The sequence below is a fragment of the Lineus longissimus genome, chromosome 11, assembly GCF_910592395.1.
Source record: "Lineus longissimus chromosome 11, tnLinLong1.2, whole genome shotgun sequence".
Taxonomy (NCBI): domain Eukaryota; kingdom Metazoa; phylum Nemertea; class Pilidiophora; order Heteronemertea; family Lineidae; genus Lineus; species Lineus longissimus.
In genome coordinates this window covers 15,722,368-15,740,260 of record NC_088318.1, presented here as the reverse complement: position 1 = coordinate 15,740,260, position 17,893 = coordinate 15,722,368, and the positions used below count along the sequence as shown (strand labels likewise).

Genomic DNA, 17,893 nt, shown 5'->3' with positions numbered 1-17,893 from the left:
AGAACTCTGAGAATTACAGACTTTTATTTCTTCAAAATCAAGGTACTAAAATTTAAATTTTTTCAAAAATTTCTTTCTGAGCACATGCGGAAACCGTTTTTGGTCTAATATCACTTTAGATTTCATAAAAATCTCCACTAATAAAAAAGTGAAAGCCAAAAAACGAGGTCTGTAAAGTCTTTGGTCTGTATTATAGACCCTGCCGGCGAGAAAGCTCGAGAGCCGATTGTGCTTTCCCGAAGTTGGAGAGGTTCGTTGCATTAAAACACGAATTACTAGTAATCGTTGAATATATTTAATCATCTGTATGTGATCAAAGGGTTCTTTGATTGTTCTTCTTCTTATGCGACCACCTCTTCTAATCGATATATTCCTATTTCTTCTTTATTTTTCACCACAAACCCCCCTCACGCGATTTCACATTTGCACACAATGCAAGTGTGTACGCACGTATTGTACATGTGATGTGTGTGCACACACCACAGTACATGAGTATGCAATGCATACACTACAGTGAGTGAGTCTGCCATGCCAAATTGCTGGATTGCGTGTTGGCAGCGCTAGGCGGTGCATGTAACTGCATATTCTAAAACACCTTGATTGCAGTGTACTGTAGTCACTGAGTGTGACCCTTTGTTCCAGGTGAAACGCATGACCGGTCTACGCCCAAACAAACTTCTTCGAAAAGGTTGATGTCTCATGCCAATGTGTGGGCGGTGCAGGGGTAATCAGGGCCAGATGCACCAGAACCCGCAGGAGGCAGCAAATGCTGATGACGTCGCCAATCAATAGTGACACATTTCCCGAGTTGTAACAACTGTGCAGATATTGAATGAATCGTTTCTATTCACAACTAGCAGTGAACAGAAGCTGTTCAGTAGGTCAGAACCCAGTCTACTTTGACACAGAGGAAACATAATTGTGACCTGACACAGCAAAACCAGGCGCATGTTGCTCTGTGCTTTGCAGGTTGAGACTGACTGGTTGTTTATTTCACTGTTGTCTGCATCTTGTGAAATCTAAGTACATCAACTTCTTCCATTATGTCCTTGTGATATATTTATACTCCTCTTCTGTGTGACATGGGCCTGGTTTTGCAGTGACAGGTTACAATATACAGTGTGGTTAATTCTTTGGTCAAACCCACAAAGTGCTACACAGTACACAGTTTCACGCAGAGTAGAACATGTAATCTATTCTAACAATTGTGGACCGGTCATCACTTTATGGAACAAACTGATGAGATTTTTGTTTATTTTCGAGCCCTGAATGAAGTGGAGATGTAAGATTAGCATAGAGTTTCATGATGACTGAATTTTCGGGATATTTATCGATATTTTCCAAAAATGAAATGATGAGGATGATGACTCAAACCCAGGGTCAATTTCACTACCCTGGGTTGAGTTTTTCGTAAAAGTTTTCCTGAAGTTTTGCAATTTTACATAATTTCATATTTTTGTCCTGATGTGTTATTTATAAGGCATTTTTCCAATGAATTCAATCAGGTAGGCTTTAGATGTGTTAAAAACCTAATAATTTTTATGATTTGTGAAGTACATGAAGATGGAGTAATATACATGTAAGGGAGACAGCGGTCTTTTTCACTTGAATGTTCCTGAATGTCGGTTCTTCCTTACATGTCACCAGACATCAAAATGGATCTTTTATAAGAAAACATGATTACAGTGTCCGTCTTTTGAATTTCTATTCATAAGACCAGCATTGGTAGATGAGCTAGCTTTGGCTCTGAGAGTTGCCAGCTCAAATAGTGCTACTGTTATAATTTTGGGGGCAAGGGGGTGTACACATATAGATCTTCATTTTAAAAAACATGCAGTTGCCATGCCAGCAGCTGTAAGTTGTTTGTTGAACAAGTGTTTTTTTCTTCTTTCAGGATTTGGCTATATTATGTCTCGAAGAAGTACCTCACTTTCACCACCAAGGCGAAGATACAGAAAGCGCTCGCGGTCCAGGTCGTCTTCGTCTGATAGCTCAAGATCTGGTTCGCAAAGACGAAGATCACTGGCAGGAAAAGCACAAAGGCGCTTACTTGGGAACATCGTTGTTCATGATCACCGCACAAATCAGGATGAGCTGAAAAGCAACGACCCTGCATTGTTAGCGTGTCGCGTTTTCATTGGAAATTTGCCAACCGATAGGATGGTCAAATCAGATCTTGAAGAGTGGTTTAAAAAATATGGAAAAGTTATAGGTAGTGATTTATCTCCTTGATATGAAAAGTTTGGTTGCTTTATGTGTTTGTTGCTTTTTTGGCAAGCCGGTCTGACCTTTCATTCAGTAGTCTACATTTGTATTGTAAGCAGACAGGATTCAAAAATTTCTTGAGCAAAACGAGTTTACCAAATTGTTTATAAAAGTAAGAGTTCGAATGTTGGTGTTCTTTGTTTCATTGATTGAATGAAAAGTTAGATATTTGTATTGCTAGTTCTTTACAAAACTAATTTTCTGGTACCGGTAAGTTTCTTCTGATGATTTAATAAAAAGCTTATTTGACTTCTCTTAATAATTCCGTAGATCTCCATAGACATGATGATAAGTTGCATGTATTGAGAGTTTACTTGCACTACAATTTTACTCAGGGTCGCTGCATCATCTGAGGGTTTCTATCGAAGATCCTGTTGTCTGAGCATTGACCTACATTTGACTTGGTCCGCAGTAGGCTCCTACATGATTTCTAGGACATATTCTTGATCAGAGTTTCTGCTAAGGGAGGTTCCGTTGTACGTGAAGTACTGTTTTAATTAAGCTTTGCTTCATCCCTCTCCTCTGTCTTTTCAGGATGTTCCCTGTTTAGAGGATATGGTTTTGTCCAGTTTGAAAATGAAGAATGTGCTAGGAAGTCCGTAGAGGCAGAAAAAGGATCTCTGTATAAAGGCTTTAGACTTGGTACTTATCGGTTTACTGTTTGACAGTTATGATTTTGAACATGTTAATGAGTTAGAGCTATTGGTTTATGACTCAGACTTGGATGTCTTTCATAATGTTGATATCTCTTATTCGCAATGTCTACATCTTTGGATATGCCGTATGCATCACAGAGGCCATCCACAACTAAATGATATTGATGCAGCTGACAACGGATGTCATCGCACCTAAAGGGTTAAAACATGAAATTACGTTAAACATATCCTTACTTTTCAGATGTAAAGATGGCTGCAGAAGGCAGACGTCCGGGTGGTGGACGACGAGCGCGAACACCCCCACCCCATGATGCTGGTTATGATGCTTTCAGGGAGCGTAGTCGTGACAGGTCTCCCCTGGAAGACAGAAGAAGAGACCTCTACAGGTATTATTTAGGGTGGTGAAGCTGTGACAAAGGATTGGGTGGTCTACAGGTTATCATATCACAATCATATTCATAATACGAAGTTCATAAGTTCGATTTTCAGCCAATAAGTCAATATCTTTTGAACATCTGCATAAGATTTGATGAGTTCATTTAACCTAAGTATTCCCTGACAGACGAGATGATCCATATGATAGAGCTCTACCTGATCCGAGAGACGACCCCTATAGGAGACCGCCACCGCCATTGCATCCTGAAGATCCGTACCTAAGGGCTCCACTACCTCCGAGAGATCCGTACAGGTTAGTTTCCCTCCCTAGAGAAGACCTCAGTTGTTTTGCCACTGGATTGATACCAGTTCCAGATTTGCTCTTTATACTGGTTGTGGGTCTGTAAACCAGTACATACTGTGTAACAGGAACAGTTTTTCCTCACGGATGTGTTGGCTGAAAGACGTCTGGTGGCTAAAAAATGTTTTCTTCAAAACAAATAACTTGCAGTGAAGTATGCAATGAAGATGAATTGATGTTAATGCTTAGTATTCTACTTTTCAATATGAGGTACTGGAATGCACATGCATTCAATTTTTGATATGTTTCTATGGCAGAGTCGAACAGGTAAGCCAAGTTCTAATGTTCTTATTGGCGTTCGTCTTGAGTGTCTATATGGGACGAAGATCGTATGTTATGTATAGTTATTTTTACAGAAGAGATCCATTTGCTCCCCCTGCTGACCCCTACTTTAGGGATGCACTACCACCACCACCCTTTGACCGCCCAGCAGGGCCCCCACCAGGCCCAACTGGACCCGAAAGACCGCCATATGATTGTGTCATTGTTCTTCATAATAGACAACAAATGTAAGTACTCAAATGGAATGAACAGCTCAATACCTGATGAATATTTGTAATAAAATGACATGGCATGTCAGGCACAGATTCAAATCAAAACCCCCCACCTAGCCTTTATCTAAAACCTACATTTGGGTCATTGGATCAGTGGGTTTAAGAGATTTGTGGCAAATGTGGATAAGGTGTTGCAACCGTAATAATCATTTGAAAAAGTTATTGCTTCCTGTCCCATGTCAGGTATTAGAAAGATGACAATGTATTGGACCATTAAAACACTGATGTCATCATTGACAATGAAGTCCTTCATGTGATTCAAAATGTTTTTTTGATGGTCTATATTATCTGATTTCAGGGGTTATGCAGAAATGGTCGAGAGACGCATGAAACAGAACATGATGGCTGTTGACATTCAGGTGTTACTCGAGAACGAATCACCGCAAGTTCTAATAGATGGTGCTACGAGACGAAATATTCCGTATGCAGCTGTGATCAACCATCAGAATGAGGTTCATCAGTCAATCACGATAAATATCTTGCATGGCACGCCACAAGGTGAGTTGAGTCTTACATTTTGAGGAATCTTGAGGACATAGCTGGACTGCCTGCCTAAGTCCAGTTGCTCACTATTTCGACTGCTGTGTTTCCTGTCTGTTGACCCAGCTGTTGCCTGTTATGTCTTGGTTTGGGTCTGAGAAATATGAAAAAGAAAAAAGAGTACAATAAAAAATTCAGCTATGCCATCTTGAATCCTCTAACAGTCCAAGTTTTTGTACATAACCAAGACGACTATAATTATTTGAAATAGAAACCATTGGTCGACCTGTGGTATTGTCCTTGTCCTTGCCACAGATGAACCAATGAAGTTGCCCAGATCCTTGGCCAAATGTGGAGTTTATTTTGCTGCATGGAAAAGCCCATAATTCCTGGCCAAACTGAGGTTGTGCGGAGACACACTTATGTTTGATTACAACCACTCCTCATATAGTGACTGCTAAAGCATCAAGAGGTGTCTTCATTCAATACTATATAATGTACTCCAGTAGCGGCCCATTGAATCGATCCGGGGCAGTCCGCGTGTACCTTTTCAGGGCTCATAAGGAGATAAGTCTTTGTACCAGGAAAACAACTAACAAAGTGAAATGACTGCAGAAAAACCAAGCAAGTTTTGCAAGATCCAATGCGTCTGTGTGATGTCCTTTGTTGGCTGTTAATAGTTAAAGATGTTAGTTTGTATTTTTGCCCAATTTGATTTCTTTGTCTTCAATAGATCTTATTCTAACACTAATAACAGTCAATAAAGTCATGTTTCCCCATAACTTGGTTAATTGAATATTCACTACAAAAGATAGTGTTTTTAACAATATTTACCATTTCATTCACATTATAGCAAATCATCATGTTATGTTGTGAGGACTTTCCGTATTAAATGATTTGACAAAGTGCTGTTGATCTGAGCGAATGTGGTTGCACATGCTTTGGCGTTCTAAGATTTTGCGAAGTGCAGCATATTTGCAGTTGGAAGTATCCAATATTATGCAAAATCTGTAGGTGTCATCGAGTAAATGGATGATCAAAACATGGTTATGCAGAACTTTTTACGAGGATTCGCGAGTACTTTTGGACTACTTCGCCCTCATGAGTGTCAGAGATGATGTCAGTAATTTTTCGCATCGTAGGGCTTGCGAAATTGAATTCAAGCGCATAGCGAATCAAATCCCCGCACTTCCGCAATTATTTCCGTCTCTCGCATGTTCAAAAGCATACATCATCTGTAGCAGAAACTTACGAGATAAATCTTAACATGCAGGAAAATCTGAAATCAAAACATTGTCCTTCATTTCGCAGCGATTCACAAAGCGTGTGATTATAATGGCGTCGCTTTTGTGCATGAATGTGTTTCCGTGCGTGTTCACAATAATTTCCGTCGCTAAAGACTAATTGAAAATGTACTTCATCTACAACTGAACTGATGTTCTGAGACATGCATGTGGAATATAAATCGGCTTCTTTTCAATTGAGTGGAGTAAAATAAATCTTATGTCCAAATGTTTTGCAAACTCGAGAGAAAAGTCTCAGTTAATCAGTTTCCATAATGTAGGTCAGGTTGACAGGTATGTTTGGTCAGGTGTGATGGCAATATTCGCCCTGGATCTAGTTAGATGCACAACATTTTGTGACTTCTGGAATGGTCGCAGGGCTATTTTATTTTACAAATTGCAATGATTTTTTGTCAAGTGTAACTATTTTTTGAAGAAAAGAACAATATCCTCAGGAGGTAAGCCTGGTTTTTTTGACACAATTGTTCAAGAATGCCACAGGTATCAGTGAAACAAACAATGATTTATTATATTTGTAAAAAAATTGTCCGTTATTTTAACATCGTCTTCTGTCTCTTTTCCCTTTTCTAGAGCACAGGAACATGCCCCTTGATGACGCTATGACTCTCGTTACGCGTAACTTTGAACAGTTTGTCAAGAAAGTCTGCGAAAAGGAGGTGGGGCCACAGGTTAAAAGTGGCATTGTCCCACCGGACGGTCAACTGACATATCTTCTAAATCTATTAGCGGATGGGCGTCACCTGACGCTCGAGGAGCTCGATAAAGTAAAAGCTTTTGTTGATCAGAGGCGCAACAGGATGATGGAAGCTGAGGGTAAAACACCAAATGGTGGTAAGTCAGTTATTTTGCCTGATCTTTGACTTGACTATGGACTTATCTGACTTAGCTAGGCTGAAGTCCATTACGTAAAGTGCACATAGTTCATTAGGTCTCCTCTCAGATGGTGATTTCCAAGCGATTGCACACTGGTTTTCCCCACACCAAAAGTGTTCTGCATTGTTAAGGCCTTCAGGTTTCTTGTAGTTTTTCAGTATGCAGGTAATTCATGCCTGAATTCATGGCTATTCATCCAGATCATGAAACCTTCAGCAATAGTTGTTGTTCCTGGTTAGAATTTTATCCCTGAAACTTTTGGTCACTATTTTTGACGATGCTGTTTGAAAAAAACAACAAGAAGCGCTTCTGATACAATCCAGAATATGGAATTAGTCCTTGTAGTTGTTGTGTGTAAGTGAAGAGTGTTGTTACCGGCATAACTTGTCTCATGAACTTCTTTTAAATCATTCTAATTGATCATTTCTAAATTTCAGGGCCTTTGGACAACCAGCGAAACAATGCACCACCACCAGTCACCAACCGGGCTCCAGTCCGACCTGGTGCCCCATTATCTCAGCAGTTGCAGCCAGTCAGTGGCCAGAAGGATGAAGTGGCCATCATTAAACAACAAGCAGAATTGCAGGCAAAGATCCTAAGTATTCTCAATACGTCGTCAGCTTCTCCTAGCCCGGTTCCCGCCTCTTCTCGTGGGGTAAACAACATGCAGTCACAAGCACACATGGGGACAGGTCATGCAGAAACGCAGTCGGTTGCCAGTAATAATCGCACGCCAAGTCTAGCTGGATTTCGTAACCAGATGCCGAACCAACAGCAATCAGGTCCCCCTCCTGGTCAACAATACGGGGGGAACCAGCCGCAGAACCAGCGACAGCAGCAGCAGCAGCAGCAGCAGCAGCAGCAGCAGCAACCGCCGCAGCGAAGTGGTGGATCTCTTCCACTCAACTTGGACAATCCTAATATCCAAAAAGCTTTGGATAACTTAATTCAGAGTGGCCCGTCGTTGATTAAGAGCATTTCAAATTCACAGTCTGGCATGCCTGTTGGGATTCAGTCCGCAGGAATGCAGGCGCGTGCTCATGAGCAGCAGATCATGAATCGGCATCGTGGCCCTCCACCACCACAAGCGCAGAATCAAATGCAGAGAGCGCCAATGCAGCAACAGGGGATGCGGATGGCAACCATGCAGCAGCAGCAGCAGCAGCAACAGCAACAGCAGATAATGCAAGCTCAGCAGCAGGCAGTCATGCAGATGAACATGATGCAGATGGGAATGAGACCGAGGTTCTGAAAGACTGAATCGTTCTTTTGAGTTTAGCATTTAGAACATTGGCAACACAAGATTTTGTGACATGGGACTTCGGAAAGATTTATGTGCCATCTTTTTCACAGCAAGATAGATGTGATGTGCTCTGTGGCAGTTTCAAGCAAAAATCAGGCATATCAATTTATTGATGCATTGATGAAGGTTGGGTGATTTTTATGGGGTAGGTCATGGTGTTGATTCACTGTGAAAGTTTTTTTAAGTTGATAAAATGTCAAGAAAGTGATGGTTGGAATTGAATACATTGTACGAATACCTTATTCTTGGGAATAAACAATTTACTGATGGACAGGATTGTGAGGAAATTGTAATCTTTCTTAATTAAATGAGGTGTAAGTTTGAATATTGATATGTATCATCAAAATTCTTCAGTGGCCTTTCATTTGTTAATGTTAATTAGGAGCACAAGGATGTCAATAAATTGGAGTACATGGAAAGATCTGACTAGATACAGACTCGTCTTTATGCCCTTCTACTCCTCATTGTTGAAAAGGGTGACCTACAGTACATTAGTGGATAATCTCTTGTTGTTTTATGTAGTGTTTGTCAGTGTCTTCACAATGTCAGTTGACCATTCGTAAGATTGGATGTAGATCCTGTCTGCTGGTGCCTGAGAGATTCTTGGTTGAATTCCGACACGGGGAAATTTTCCCATGCTATTGGTCTACTGCAGGCTTCTTAATAAAATGTACATTGTCATTAAAAAACTCATTGAAGTTGTAAGAATTTTTGTGATGTACCGTCTTTGTATCCAAGTTTTCATAATATTGTTTCATAAAATTACATTGGATGATTTTAAAATCTGTTGATTATTTCTTTTTTCCCAATTCAGTAACTGTTATATTTTGTTGAAATAATGAAATGCTCTTGTTTGCTGGTTTTCTTGGGAATTGGACCATGGTAAGGTTTGCCAAAGGGAAGTCTTCAACCAAACAAAAAATTATACTTTGTTTACTGTCAATATCCCATGCAAAGGTTATGGTTAGAGTACACAGGCAAGTTGGGTTTATAATCATCATAAAAACACTACTGTCTTGTTGACAGCTTCTGTCACTGTTCTATAGCTTGCAGATCTCATTGTAGTCCCATGACATGGCTAAACGATTAAGTGTTTGGCTCACTTTGGTTTCCTGTAGGTTATCCTAGTTTGACCATTGCATTTTACTTGTGCTGACACAAACATTTTGGGGGAAGCAAGCTTCATGTCATTCAGCTGGATTTTCAAATTCAAGGGCTACTTGTCTCCAATTTATTGCCGATTTCAGTAGTAGTCAAGTCTGGCCCCAGGTTCTATTTCTTGTAATAAAGGTCTATGTCTTTTTATAAAGATGTTTGTTTTTGTTGTCCTTGCGGTGATGGGATTTTGATTGGCCTAGTCCTCCTGTGACTACTTTGTTAAAGTGGCAAAGTCATGAATTTGTCAACAAATGATGTGGAGAACAGTCGCAATACAATTTGTGTTATTCTGTGTTGACAGAATGTGTGAGCGAGCTAATCCTTGCTTAAAATGGACGAACTGTAACAAGCAAATCATCATCTTTTTTGATGCATCTTATCCCTTGGTTTTGGGATAGCCACAGATAGCTGTAAAGCACAGAATATAGATGAATTCAGAAGCCAGTTACACAAAAATTGGCATTGCTAAGGCCTGACCATCCTGAGATCCGGTTTTTGCTATACTCCTACCTCGTATACAAAATATTGAAAATCAGTGGTTACGTGATGCGGCCTGACCAGCATGAATCGTACAAAGCTACATTACCATTCTATATTCTTTTGATTGGCAGGTATGTTGAGAGGAGAAAATTTGTCTCCTCCAAAATTTGCTTCAAAGTTCACCTCCCCAGTTGACAAAAAGTCATGGTCCAGTTCGGCAGTATAGCTATGTACCTTTATCCAATATGAGAGTCTTTCATAATCATGATCATGTTTTGCACATGGATGTGATTGCAAGGGACGATCTCCAACAGGTGAATGACAAATGCCTGTCACCTCAGTCCTTCAGCTGCCTCCAAGCCCGCCAGTATTGTCTTTAGTTTTATTCACTGATGGATGTCTCGTTACCCAGCTGGAAGATGCAAACCATTGGGATGCCTTGAGAATTGATGTCAACTTGCTAAAAGAAATGTGACCAACGTGAATGCAGGAGCAGCAAGGCCAACTTCATTAGCATTGGAGAAATATTCAGGTTACAAATTGAGTAAAAGTTCAAGAATCATGATACTGTTGATTCGTCCCTGAAAAGTTCCCTGTATAGCTTCAGTTTGACTAATAAACAAACATATGAAAGCTGGTGCTATCTTCTTGTCTGTTCTTTAGTTAAAACAGAATTTGAAGTGTATTATCCACAAATCCAGCAAGAATTGGGTTGTGGTGTTACTGGAATGTTTGTCCCCCTGAAAAATCTGTCGCTCAAGATCAAGGTGCTTGGCTGAAGCGTACAATTGAATCTTCAAACACCTACCACCCTCGCCTGAGAAAACTGCCTTTGAAGCATCAAACCTGTGATATCTGTTCATGTGATTACATGTAACATCCTGAGCTTCATAAAACTTGGGAACAGATTGAGAAGGAAATCTGTTGCTGAACAGAAGCATGCCAATCTATTCGTGTTCTGTAGTTGCGGCCGGGATTGTCTCTACTCCTTTAAATATCATGACTTGTAATAATCCAAGTACTATAAATTGTTTTCTAGGAGGATGAAATTGATTTGTTGCTGAGGCTGGACACATCAATAGATCAGGTAAGTATGGGTGTCAGGTCAATCTCATGTCCTTCTGAGGTATTTAGACAGGTAAGTTTGATGATGATGAAGAAAATCGAGGATGTTAAGTAACCCTGCTGGGATTCAATGAAAACACTCCTTTGATTACGATGTCCAAAGGTTGGATATGGATTCGTTTCTTTGGTGACTTCAGAGTGCGGGGAACATTGTGTGGAAATTGAAGGACATTGACCAACAGACTTAAACAGAAACTGTATAAAGCACGAAGCCATCTATTGACATTGAAGAATGGCAAGTCGAGAATCGTCTCCGAGAACATTCACAGGATTGAAGTCTGTAATTCCAAATTACATGTATTGATAACTGGTGGAAAAAATCTAATTAATCACAATTTCCATTTTGTTGTTTTTATTGTTCGGTGTCCCAGTGTTGGTAATACACCACTTCATCATCAACAATCAGCATATTTGACGAGCAATGGTTATGAAAGGGAAATTCAGTTAATAGTGTGTCCTCTGCACCAGTTGAGCTGTACCACTCTATGCAATGGGAACTCCAGATTGATTCCAAGAGACTATGTCCTTCCTCAAGTCCGTGCCAATTGAGACCTGGTTGTGGCAATGACGGGACACAATCCGCATTAGTCGAGCTGTCCCACTCCGTTCTCTATGACCAGGTTGTGACAATGCGACCAAATTCTAGCCAGTGCATACTGAATTTCCAGCGGTATTGCCTCCATACCCTCCAGTGCATTGTGTGGAAGCTTAAAAATATCAATACATAGAGGGTCAAGATAAGCCAGTCGGGCTGGGCCACTAAATGCTCCAAGACTTGGTTGTGACAATAATAAGAGACTTTTCCCATCAGTCAAGCTGTCCAACGCGGTTATCTGTAACCAGGTTATGAAAATGAGACTGTGTATCCTCGCATATCGAACCATGCCACAAGGTTATTGTATCCTCGCATATCGAACCATGCCACAAGGTTATTGGGGAGAGATACCCGTAAAATTGTTGCTCTCCGATGAAAAAGGGGCGGGCACAAATCCCTAAATTTGCCACTGCGATAGGTCAAAATGACCAGTCATAGGCAGGGTATTTGAATGATCTGGACAGCCAGCCATCTTCTTTCAGACTGGACTGGGTGATTTCCATTGCAGACAATGAACTCAAAGAAAGAATTTATCTTGCACTTTTATCAGGATAGATATATAGGTACATGTCTTTTTGCACACAAGGTCAATTACTCTAATACAAGCCCAATCTTTTCTATACATGTAAGACACCTTTGAAGTTTTATGGTGCAGATCAAAAGAATTCACACATGAACAACTATGATACATAGCTGAAGCTTGATCAAATCTGTACGTTTGTTTTGTTATGGTCCCTGGAGTTTTCTTCTCCTTCCCAGCCAGGAAAACTGATGACTCTCTTGGGACCATGAGGGGGCGAACCAATCAGTGCTTCAACTTCTTCAAACGATAACACTTCCTTCTCCAGGAGTTTTTGAGCAAGCTGAAAGAAACAAAACAAACTTTACCCTTAATTTTCTCACCTATACATGTAACTAGTCTTTGAAAAGACAAATGATGTAGTTTTCAGCATTTTACTGAACAATCAGTATCAGTACTTTTAAACATGAGCGAGAATCGCATGTTGCAGACTTGGCGACGAGACATGTGACAGACCCTGGTTAACTGCCAATAACTGCCTGTAAGGCATCTAGTATGCAAGTTTGATAGTTGAATAAGTTGAAGATTTTCCTTTGTCTGGTCATACACCTACCAACTGTAGCTGATCTTTATATTCATTGATGACTCTCTCTGTATTAGCATAGGCCCGTGCTACCAGTGACCTGGCCTCCTCGTCTATTGTATGTGCCATCTTTTTACTGTAGGGTTTGATGCTGTGGTCACTATTGTCGGACAATGGGTAGGATAAAGGACCTATGGTGGAGTTCATGCCATAGAGTCGTATCTGATCGTAAGCCCATTTGGTGACCTTCTGTAGATCGTCCTGAGCACCTGAAAGATGCCAATCAACAAATTCATGTTTTTGTCTATTAAACTTATCAACAAAGGAATTCCTCCAACACTACCATCAGTGACAGTCTGGTGATCCTGTGAGTGAATAGATCAAGAAACATTCCTCATATCAATGATAACAAGTACCGGTAACATAGTTTCTCCCAAGTGATGTCAGTTAAAGAAGAATCCAACTTTAGAGTCGACACAAAAATTGCCAGTCTTCATAGTAAAAACACAACGCCTAATTCTCACCTGTTGAGATCTTATTGAATACCACACTTTCTGCCACCCTCCCACCAAGCGCCATACACATCTTTTCAAACAGTTCATCACTGGAGATCAACTTATTATCCGACGGCATGTACTGGGCAAATCCAAGGGCATTGCTTGTCCGCGGCACAATGGAGACTCTGAGTAAGGCATCAGTATGTTTCAGCATCCAGCCCACTATGACGTGCCCTGCCTCGTGGTAGGCAACCATTTTCTTCTCACTTGGCGAGAGAACTCGACTCTTCTTTGCTGCACCTGAAAAGTTTAACAAAATCTTATCTAGAGTCAATTACTTCCAGTAGATGAAATCAATATGCAATAATCGCTAACAACTGAAGTGCCATGCTGTAGTGCTATGTACTAGCCCCCAATAGTGCATGAAGCATCCAACCAGTAACCTCTTCACTAAAATTATACATATAGTGAAAAAGTTCAGTATCAACAAAAGCAACAAGCCACAAACCAGTTGATCAGTTGACAAGTTCTCACAAAGCCAGTAACTGAGTACACAATACAGAAAATAGCCTTGGCATGTCAGATATGATACATTTACGGATGTCAAACTCACAGAATTGAGAGACAAAACAATAACAATACCTGCAACAACTCTCTCAACTGCATACTCGAAATCTTTACGATCGATTGATTTCTTTTTGTCTCTGGCAGCATGTAACGCAGCCTCATTACAGATGTTTGCGATGTCAGCCCCACTCATCCCCGGTGAAAGCTCGGCCATTTTGGATGCGTACTGTTCTGATATACCAGTTAGTTTCAACTTCTTCAAGTACATGTTGAAGATTTCGTTTCTTTCTTCAAGGGTGGGAAGATCGATATTGATGTGACGGTCAAATCGTCCAGGACGGAGAATGGCCTAAAACGGTAAGAGTGCCATACTGAAATGAGGCAATTTAACATTTGCTCATGGCAGCACCCTAGTTGTTTTAAAACAAGGATTTTGGTGAATAAAATGAGGGACAGAAGTCCAACAAGTGGTGATTAGAATTGACGCTTAATCTGTTGGCTCTATTAGCTGAGGTGCAGAGAAAAAGGGAACCCTGAGTGCTCAATCGGTACAGCGATGGACCAGCACTCAAAAAATCAGTGGTCCAACTTTCAGTCTGCACAGGGTACTTCTTTTATTCTACAACATCAGTGACTCTCCCCCCTACCTTATCGAGGACATCTGCCCTGTTGGTGGATCCAAGCATGATAACTCCCTCAACTGTACCCATACCATCCATCTCAACCAGGAGCTGGTTCAACGTATGCTCCTCCTCGCTACTCCCTTGATATGATCTGTAAAATCAAACTTTGGTTCTTTAATGCGTGCGTCACAAGATAGCCGACAAAATGTTGTTCAAAAAGAGATGTTTGTGTCTGTGTAAGGTAGACACACATGTCGATAGGTACAGCATATACCGGGTATTACTTGCATGGTTTCATATTTGGTAGTCTAGCTGCTTCTTTCATCCACTCAGCCATTACTACCAACTGGTTCAAGCGAGTCCAGATCATCAAGGGGTGCCAGTTTACTTACGCAGCACCTCGTTTCCTCCCAATCGCATCAATTTCATCAATGTAGATGATACATGGTGCTCTATTCCTGGCTTCCTTGAAGAGGTCACGGACCCTGGCAGCACCAAGTCCTGTTATTTGAAAAACGTGCAAAAATTTCAAATCAAATGACAAATGAACTAAACTGAGATTTAGAGTGTAAACTAACCTCAACCAATTTCTTGATGATCGTTAAGAGTTATCACTGTTGTGTTCTGATTCGTATTCATTAAACGAAATGCTACATTATTTCAATTGAACCTACTGAATCAGAGTGGTGAAATCCTCTTCTCAGTCAGGCTGGAGATTAGAGTGAACAACTACTCACCTCCAATCATTTCAACAAACTCTGATCCTGCCATGGCCAGGAAGGGCACTTTAGCCTCCGTGGCAACGGCTTTTGCTAGCAGGGTCTTGCCACATCCTGGGGGACCAGTGAGTAGGGCTCCACGTGGTACCTTGGCACCGATCTCCTGAAAAATGAATCAAAAGTTCAATGGGTCTGCATGTGCTCATATGTATATATGGTTCCATGTACTAATGTGATTACTGAAAAGGAGCTGATCTTTGGCCAAAGCCAAAGTCATTGAAGATGAAACTGTGGGAACTGCTGAAGACCTTTAACAGTTGTTTTTTGTTTCAATGCCTGGAGTTGAAATTCAAAACATTATTCATTTGGGCGAACACAAAACTTTTTCCATGAACTATGAACTACATACCCTGAACTTCTTTGGATGTCTGATGTAATCCACAAACTCCATAATCTCTACCTTGGCTTCCTTGAGGCCGGCCACATCCTTGAAGCTCACACCCTTGCCTTGCTGCGTCAGGAGGTCAACCCTCATAAACTTGGCCTTCCTTTCACTTGCCTGCAGATAAGTAGAAATTGATTGCAGAAAAATAACCACATGCATTAACTAAGTGAGAATATTGAAAACAGAAGTCCAGCGATAAGAGTTAAATTTTCATACTTTTTAAGTTTGAGTTTGACAGTGCATTCACGAAATTAGAATGTTTGCAAATATGTCACGGCTTACAGTATCTACATAATGATACTCACAAACATGTCCATGGGATTTGGGAGGCTGACTTTCATGAAACTCCTCAGCACAAAAAAGATCACCACACTAACAGCAGCAAGAATGATAAAGGGACCCCAGTTGCTGAAAGTAAACAAGGAAATTATACCACATTAAAGACAGTTTAAAAGGTTTATATTGGTTGAAGTCACTGGGCAAATACTGCAGCGTGCTAGAAATCCCAGTGCAAAAGTGCTTAATATTTGGACACTAGGAATAAGGACATCACAATATTTAATAGACACATAGTCCAAAGCTAAGTATAAGGCAGCCCAAAAACCAACCTTTCTCTTTGATAAGTAACTGGCACACCTCTTCCGGGACTCACACCCAACTCTTCTTCAACTTTGCGTAATTTGGCTTCAAATTTGGCAGGATCAGGAATCTTCATTGTGTATCTCCCAGAATCGGCCTGCAATGTTAAAACAATGAAATCAATTTGGAAGACAAATACAGAGCAACCCAGTCAATAGAGGCCAAAATCTGGAATCTACAAATATATAAAGCCTTGGGAACCTATCTGGTTTGCCAGAGGAATACCAGAGCACGGTTCTAGCCAGTTCTTTTATCCAAAGACTTATCAAAAGAGCTTACCCGTCTGCCTTTTACGACAGCCCCATCTGCCAGATGAATGATGGCCACCTCTGCTTCAGGACGGATTGTCACCTCCTCCACCTCACCTTTAGCCAACATGTCATGAACAAACTCATTCCACGAGACAAATCTATAATTTGTGGTGTCCTCCCCACTGATAAGCCTCATTGTTGTCACTACAGCGAAGGCCAACCAGGAGAGGAAGAATAGCCGGGGTAGAAATGGCATCTTATCTGGCCCCTCTGTAAAGAGAACACATCACAATTAGTGGATTGCAGAGAAAAACTAATATATGGAAACATCGGGAAGGTCAGCTTCGGTTGGTAATTAGAAGGGAGCCATAACCATTGCTTTTAAAAGAGCAAAATGTTACCAATTATGGCCACTGTGAGTGTGACGTGATTAAACCTACTTTTTTCATTTCCTTTCTCATCTTTATTCGGATCATCCTGCTGCTGGTGGTGTCGCCTGGACGTGCTAAACCAGTGATAACTACCTGCAATAATCAAAATAGACTTACAAAAGCAGTTTACAAAGATAATGACAGGTACTGGGATGATGAATTCCCATTGTCATTTGGCAAGAGACATGCTCTAAGTGTACAGGATGGCATATCCTTGAGGATGTTGCTTTCCCCAAAAGCAGTCTTGCGTGTTTGCTTCGATGATTGAGAGTAGAAATCCTCCTCACCAATGCCAAAAAGCCTTGACAAATCATCAGGATGAGTTAGGTTTGACCGCTCTAATATTCTCCACAGTGCTTTTCCCTCTCTTCGAAGATGAAGATAACTGACATGTGGATTCTGAAAGGTATGAAAATTATGATTTCACTAAAAACCCATGCTTACAGTTGAGTTAAACATCTTCTTTTTAAAAAATATTTACTCAAGAACAACACCTCTGTTGCATGGAATATTATCTTTTACATCATTAATGTCATGAAAACAAGTGAGCGTTTTGACACATGGCAGTGACACGGTTTGGACTGGGTCGCGAGTATGCTTACCTGAACAAATCTTTGCTGTAAACATCTCGAACACGCAGTCGACGTCGTCGTAAACAATCTTAATCTAGGCCTACTTTGAGAGTAATTAAGAAGATGTCGATAGCCATTGTTTACTTGGTTGTGACTACCAGGAATATACTGTCCCAACAAAGGGTTTATCTTGATTGAGGAAGTTTGTGACGGCAGCACAGATTTGATGGATTTTGTTGTTTTTAAAAGTTTGGAGTTTCTACCAAAATTTGAAGTTGCATAAGCTCGAAAACTAGCGTTTTTCCTTAAATAATCTGCCCTTATTCTTTGTAAACAATGAGAAGCCATTAACGATGTATTGAATTTTGAAACAAATCTCTCCATATTTCCAGCAAAAACTGAGATATTACAAAATAAATCGAAATCTTTTGCCAAAAACAATACTTTTGACCGGAAGTAGCAGTCGATGTTTTATGGATCAGTCATGTAAGTCCGGTAGTTTCGCTCCATAACCAAC

At 40.6% G+C, this 17,893-nt stretch overlaps 2 protein-coding genes across 2 annotated transcripts; one reads left to right on the top strand and one right to left on the bottom strand.

Annotated features, from left to right (window-relative positions):
* Positions 1-209: 209 nt before the first annotated feature.
* On the top strand, positions 210-9,480 carry LOC135495439 (nuclear receptor coactivator 5-like). Its single transcript, XM_064784080.1, has 9 exons — positions 210-250; positions 1,895-2,212; positions 2,800-2,907; positions 3,163-3,307; positions 3,484-3,609; positions 4,014-4,166; positions 4,510-4,709; positions 6,566-6,826; positions 7,306-9,480. The coding sequence occupies exons 2-9, from the start codon at positions 1,909-1,911 to the stop codon at positions 8,118-8,120; spliced, it is 2,112 nt and encodes a 703-aa protein (XP_064640150.1). The 5' UTR covers positions 210-250; positions 1,895-1,908; the 3' UTR covers positions 8,121-9,480.
* A 2,566-nt stretch (positions 9,481-12,046) lies between these two features.
* On the bottom strand, positions 12,047-17,843 carry LOC135495465 (paraplegin-like). Its single transcript, XM_064784144.1, has 14 exons — positions 17,407-17,843; positions 17,092-17,203; positions 16,814-16,897; positions 16,402-16,643; positions 16,092-16,219; positions 15,789-15,891; positions 15,448-15,597; positions 15,057-15,201; positions 14,712-14,820; positions 14,344-14,470; positions 13,772-14,045; positions 13,157-13,429; positions 12,663-12,901; positions 12,047-12,392 (listed from the first exon to the last, which is right to left on the bottom strand). Exons 1-14 carry the CDS (start codon positions 17,758-17,760, stop codon positions 12,234-12,236), a joined length of 2,499 nt encoding a protein of 832 aa, XP_064640214.1. The 5' UTR covers positions 17,761-17,843; the 3' UTR covers positions 12,047-12,233.
* Positions 17,844-17,893: the final 50 nt, after the last annotated feature.

Excerpts from the sequence above, each read along its gene's own strand:
- LOC135495439 (XM_064784080.1), top strand. The coding sequence starts at position 1,909 with ATGTCTCGAAGAAGTACCTCACTTTCACCACCAAGGCGAAGATACAGA. Across the intron at positions 3,308-3,483 it reads AGAAGAAGAGACCTCTACAG|ACGAGATGATCCATATGATA; the intron begins GTATTATTTAGG and ends ATTCCCTGACAG. Across the intron at positions 6,827-7,305 it reads GGGTAAAACACCAAATGGTG|GGCCTTTGGACAACCAGCGA; the intron begins GTAAGTCAGTTA and ends TCTAAATTTCAG.
- LOC135495465 (XM_064784144.1), bottom strand. The coding sequence starts at position 17,760 with ATGGAGAGATTTGTTTCAAAATTCAATACATCGTTAATGGCTTCTCAT. Across the intron at positions 16,220-16,401 it reads CTGTCGTAAAAGGCAGACGG|GCCGATTCTGGGAGATACAC; the intron begins GTAAGCTCTTTT and ends TTAACATTGCAG. Across the intron at positions 15,892-16,091 it reads GTTACTTATCAAAGAGAAAG|CAACTGGGGTCCCTTTATCA; the intron begins GTTGGTTTTTGG and ends GTTTACTTTCAG.